Genomic DNA, 5,972 nt, shown 5'->3' on the forward strand with positions numbered 1-5,972 from the left:
GATTGATCAGAGGGCTGGACCTGAGGCGTGTTGACGCGGGTTGTGGATAGTTGGTTGGACAAGCATACGAAATGTGTTTGGTTAAATTGGGTAAATGTACGTGGTTATGGCGCTCGAGTGTTTATGTTATGTTCTTGAGATATTATTGCATTTTTGTGAATTGACTAATGCGCAGAGTTGGCGTGTGATTTGAGACGAGGTTGATTTGAGACGAGGTAAGTGTGCATGAAAATTCTATTATGTTGATTGCTAGATTGCATGTTGGGACTCGTCTGGGTAAGCATTAGCCTAGGTGGGGTTTAGGTTGTCTGTTTATTGAGATTTATTCTCATTGTTGTAGTGCAAACTATTTCAGATCCTCGACCCCGACCCCGACCTTGATCATGCCGCCACCTTGGCATTTTGGGGTCCCTATGCATACAGTGTGTGACATTCTAAATTTTGACCCACTTGGTATTTATGAAATGTGTAATTTCAATAACGCACTTGTAGTAAATCTCGCCCAGACTTGATCGCTCTTGAGATACTAACCAATAGGGAAAGGCTAATTAGGGATCTAGATTCGCGCGACCATAGAACCTGACCATGGACTGACTTTCGACCATAAGGATTATCGAGGTGATATTTTGGGCTAATATAGACCGATCTAAGGATGGTCATGGATCGATTTGCGAATGTCGTATAATTGGATCGCAGGTGATTCCGCCTCGCCAGAATACGAAATTTGCAAGTGATCTCAAACCTATTCCAAACGATCGCGTTCTCTAGAATTAGTGATTGATCCTCGCAATTATATAATAATCGAGGTTGTCATGGCTCAAGTGAACTTAAACGTGGCTCGATTTATTATCGACCATGGGTCGAAAGTACGAATTTTCCCGAAAGCCACCCGTTAGTTTGAGATAAGCTCAAGTCGCGTTTATTTGAGTTTGGCCATTAAATAGAGGCTGAGTTTGGGTGTTGACAATTTTGAAAGTCATGACAGAGTAATTGGACGACGTCGTTATTAACGTGGTCAGCCTCGGATTTGTCCGAATTCGTCAGAAAACTGAAATTTTGACAGAAAGTGGAAAATGACCGTTTTGCCCCTGGGATTTTGTGAAGACCAAGTGTAATGTGAGAAGGGCATTTTGGTCATTTCATACCAACTTTAGAGATAAAAAATTTTGGACAATTTTGCCCCTGCACTTTTTGTGAAATTCCCGTTTTGCCTTTGGATATTTTTTGTGAGAGTTGATCTTGGCTGTCGATTTTTGGATAAGATTGAATCTTGGCCGTTGGATGGAAAGTTGAGAGGGGGGTAGGATGGTAATTTTGGCTTGGGGTCGGTGCACCAATTATTGGTGTCACCTATATAATTATTTTCCTCTCTCTTTCTCTCTCTCCCACTCATTCTCATGCCTACACCCTCTCCCTCTCCTCTTGGCCGAATCACTCTCCTCCCCCTCCTCCCGTGATCGTGGCCAACCGGCCAAGCCCGTCGCCGTCTGTCCATCCGTCCACAGTCGCCGTGAGGCCGTCGGCACCCCTCGCCGCTCGTTGACGCAGCCATTGCTGTTTTTCCCTTGTTCCGCCACCCTTGGTTGCTAAATCTAGCTTAGGACTTTGGGTAAGTGATATCCTAAACCTCGCCTAAGATAACGGGTAATTTCGGGTTAGTTTGGGGCCATTTTAGCGAGTTTTAGGGGTTAATCGTAGAGAAATTGGTGGACTGAGTTGGCTGAGTTGTTTGGATGAATTTGTGAGAATTTTAGAGGTGGAATTGAGGTTAGAATTGATTAAGTTGGTGATCGGGATGATTACGAGTTATTATCGGAAATTATTGCTCGAAAACGGGCCTAAATGTGATGTTTTAGTGATTTTTTCTGTGGTGGCTGAGTTAACGTGCATATTGTGGCTGAATTGTGGCATGCTTATGTTTGAATTACTATATGTGGTGAATCGGGATTTGTGGCATGAGTGCGACGCTCTTGATTGGTGAAAATTGGCCTAGAATATGAAAATTGTATTAAATTGAGCTTGTGCAAGTGGAATTGATGAATTTGTGGGTTAATGTGGCTTGTTGGTGATTTGAATACTTTGGGTGTCGTGTGCGAGTTGGTCGTATGAAATTGACATGTGATTGGGTGCCCGACGTGTTGCGCGATCATTAAAAACCCCGAGGCGTGTACTGTAACGCGGGGTCCAGATAAAATGTGATTTGTTGACGTGCTCACTTGATCACATAATCCTTGAGGCATGTAATGTAACGCGGGGAATTGAACCCGTCCTGAGGCATGTACTGTAACGGGGGACGATGCCCAGTATTACCGAAAGACCGCCAACCTGATGCATTTACGCGGGTTGTGCCGTAGGTAGAGGATGTTGAGCCTGAGGCGTGATACGCGGGCAAGAGACATAGCCTGAGGCGTGTACTGTAACGCGGGCTAAGGAGTGTTGTGAATATGAGACGGTTGTATGTGGACCGTGGATCGAAAGTGGACCTGAGGTGTAATTACGCGGGTCAGAAATAAATTGGATGCATGCGCTCGAGTGAAATGGGAATCGTATGATGTTGTGTTTGTTATGCGAATGTGGGCATGAATATGGTTTGATTAGTATTATTGAGTGCGACATGGTGTCGGTATATGGTAATAATGCTTGAATTCGCATGTAAGATTTCGGGCGTATCAAGGTGAGATATTTGTGCCTGCTATTGTTCTGGCTTGATAGTTGTGTGATTTGTGTGCTCGAACATACCCAGAGATACGTGTTAGCCTAGGTAGGGTTTAGGGTGTTGCTTGCTGAGAAGTGTTCTCATGGTTTTATTTAAAATCATTTAGCCGATCGAAGTTCCAGCGGAGTCGGTAAACAAGGACAATCCGATTGAGATCAATGCTGAGTCCAAGTCTTCAGAGGAACAGACTGGCATCGACGAGACTGATTCTGAGTGGACCCTTTCTAGGGCAAATAGGGGTTAGTTAGAAGTTAGGGGTTGGACAGTTTTGAGAGGCGCCCCTTTTTGGTGATAGTATTAGTCTACCCGATGCCGCTAGTCCCTTTTTGACATCGGCGGTTGTTGGTGCAGAGGTTGCTGGTTGTGATGGTTTGTAATGGATATTGTATATATCGCGGTGTAATATAGTGCTTGGTGGTTTGGTGATTTGTTTCTCCCTATTACCCCTTTCTAAATATTGTCTGGGCGTATGTTTACTTCCGCTAGTGCTTTATCTCTGTGTATGTGGGGTCGGCAACCTCCTGGGACGTGACACTTTTTCGACCGAGCTTGGGGTGTTGCGCACTTGTCGGGGTTCGGGGCGTGACACTGTGCATGAGGAGACCGAGTATCCAGTAGGTCCACATCAGACTTACATTTGGCACCTCACTACATTATGGGTAAATTTGGGCTTACAGGACTTGCAGCGTCACACTTACTTGGCCTGATTTTATCGTGACGGGTTGGAGTTAGTTGGCCCAATCTGGGGTTTTGAGGGACAGCAGCACGGCAACGAGGATGTCGTGGATTGGGAGTCCGGGGACGTGTATGCTCCTGATGGTGAGATTCTGGACTCCGAAAATCCCTCGGAGAACCCCAGTCCAGAACTCAAACCCGTACCAGAACCTGTAGCACCTGCAGACCTCAAGCTCGAAGAGGAATTTGAGGAGTCCGAACCTGAAGAAGAGCCCGAGCCTGTGCCAGAGCCCATGGAGTCCAAGCCCGAGGAGGAGTCGGGTAACGAGGAAGAGCCGATCGAGATCAACTCTGACACGGAGTCGGAGTCTTTAGGGTTTGATTCAGATTGGGCACCGTAGGAGTGTTTGGGTGCTGGGTTTAGAAGCTTTTTGGTAGAGCCCTTTTTGTGCAGCTAGTCAGCCTACACTACCACCTATCCCTTTTTTATGATAATGGTGGATGTTAACCCTAAGAGCCTAATGTCTGATTGTCTGGCCGAATGTTGTAAGTGACTGTTTTCCATTGCTATGAAATTATTGTTTTATGCTGTTATTATCCCTCTGTCATCGTCTATTGTCTGGGTTGTTATATTTCGCTTCCACTTGCGTATTCATGTGGGTATTTTGTTTGGGTCGATGACGCGTCCTGGGACGTCGCATTCGATACGATCGTCGTAGGGTGTCACAAGCCCGTTAGGGTCCGGGGCGTGACAGAGATGGCTATCGGAGGAGCTCTCTCACTCTCGACTCTTGCTCAATCTCTTTCTCGCAACTCACCCTATGCTCTGCCGCATACTTCACTGCTCTCTGCAACAAGCATGAAGGATATAGAGGAAAAGAGAAGGAAGAAAAGGGGCCAAGCCGAGGGGAAGGAAAACAAAGGAGTGGAGGGCCGGGGCTAGGGGGAAAGAAAAGAAAGGAGAGGAGGGCCAAGCCCAATTGGGGGAAAGGAAAGAAGGTGCTAGGTTGGCTTGGCCCCATTTCATTTTTCTCTTCTTTTTTAAAATAATATTTTTTAATTAATTTTTTTTATTGACTTTATTTAATAAATTCTATTACTATTTGATAGTCTACCCAACTTGTTTTTTGCTGCTGACAAATCAAGTGTCAACATGATGCAATTTTTGCCTATATATAATAAGGGGATGTTCTTTGTTAAGAGTATCAAACATACTTCTTCATGAATTACGCCCAAAGAGCTTTTAATGTTCAAACCAATTAAATCTTGTGGTAAGATTTTCTGTAATTCCTTTGTGAGATTAATAGATTATTTTGTGAGAAATTATGAGACTAAACATTATGTGCATTATTGGGTGCAATTGGGGGCTAGGAAACACTAACAGCAACAACAAATTGGTGGAATTCGTTTCTGCTCTCCCTGTGAACGTAACTCACTACGACCGAACCATATAAATCTGGTATCTGATTTATTTTTTTATTTTGTCTATTTTATTATTCAATCCCTTGCTTCTCGTAACAATGGGTATAAGAGTAAAGGTTGGTTAAGTTGAATTGAATCGATGGCGATGGAAGAAGGAAAAGTAAAAATCGACAGATTTGATGGGAAGGATTTTCGTTTCCGAAAAATGCAAATTGAGAATTATCTTATATCAAAGGAATTTGCACGTACCCGTATTCGCGGAGAAGCTAGAGTTGATGAAGCGAGTTGAATGAGAATTAATGGTGTCGCGACCTACTTCTCGAGGGTCGAACTCGATGAAACAGGTTTAGAGGTAAGTGTTTATGAAGCGATCCGTATGGCACATCATAAAAGACGGCTTACCGAAGCGTCGATCTTTTGGTCATCCATACGGTCCATTAATCATGAACGTGGATTTTCCCTAAATCTATACCTCGCGTGACAGCGAATCGATTTTATCTTTTTTAAGAGTCGCCACTAGCCTAGGTCGGTGGTCAGCTAGAATACCCAACCGAAACGCGGGAGTTTCGTTTCGGTTTCTAAAAACCAGAGATCATGAGTTTGGGGACTAGCTTACGTTAATATTTCTATTAACGCCCTTTTAGTACCGCTAAACTTATCATGGTTATTATCTAAGTTGTCGTGCATTTGTTTTTTACCATTTTTATGCCAAAGTCTTAGTTTACTAGGTGATCATGCATCTTGTTTTTGTGTTTTCATTTAAGATTCTAAACTAATCCTCTCTTAGTCTAGAAAAAAAAGAAAGAAACAATTATATTGAAATGGCGATGCGTAAAGTAGACACTCAAGATATTGAAAAGACGAGCTAATCCTAAGTGCAAGAAAGTAAAACCCGCAACTCGTCGGGTGTTTATTACAACACAAATTGAAAACCTAAGACATGATCAGGGACGAATGAATTGAATACAAATTGAGATCGAATTGGACATCGGTCTATCACCTCCGTTAATTGAATACAAATTGAGATCGGATTGGACATCAATCTATCGCTTCCGTTTTTTACAACTTTGGACTATCGCCTCCAGGGACTACCTCTTGGGTGTCGGTTTTTACATCCATAAGATACATTCAAGACAAACAATGCATAAAGGAACAACCA

The 5,972-nt window shown here is 43.5% G+C and overlaps 1 protein-coding gene across 1 annotated transcript; it reads left to right on the top strand.

The window, feature by feature from the left end:
* Positions 1–2,614: 2,614 nt before the first annotated feature.
* Positions 2,615–3,792, top strand: LOC130137072 (uncharacterized). Its single transcript, XM_056307806.1, has 3 exons — positions 2,615–2,623; positions 2,823–2,955; positions 3,449–3,792. The coding sequence occupies exons 1-3, from the start codon at positions 2,615–2,617 to the stop codon at positions 3,790–3,792; spliced, it is 486 nt and encodes a 161-aa protein (XP_056163781.1).
* The last annotated feature ends 2,180 nt before the right edge of the window (positions 3,793–5,972 follow it).

Source organism: Syzygium oleosum, unplaced genomic scaffold (assembly GCF_021117445.2).
Source record: "Syzygium oleosum isolate NSW1041296 unplaced genomic scaffold, Sole_v2.1 Sole_v2.02, whole genome shotgun sequence".
NCBI classification, from domain to species: Eukaryota; Viridiplantae; Streptophyta; class Magnoliopsida; order Myrtales; family Myrtaceae; genus Syzygium; species Syzygium oleosum.

What these genes read in the sequence shown, in the direction of transcription:
- LOC130137072 (XM_056307806.1), top strand. An exon ending in CCTTTCTAGGGCAAATAGGG is followed by an intron (nt 2,956 to 3,448) that starts GTTAGTTAGAAG and finishes GGTTGGAGTTAG; the next exon opens with TTGGCCCAATCTGGGGTTTT.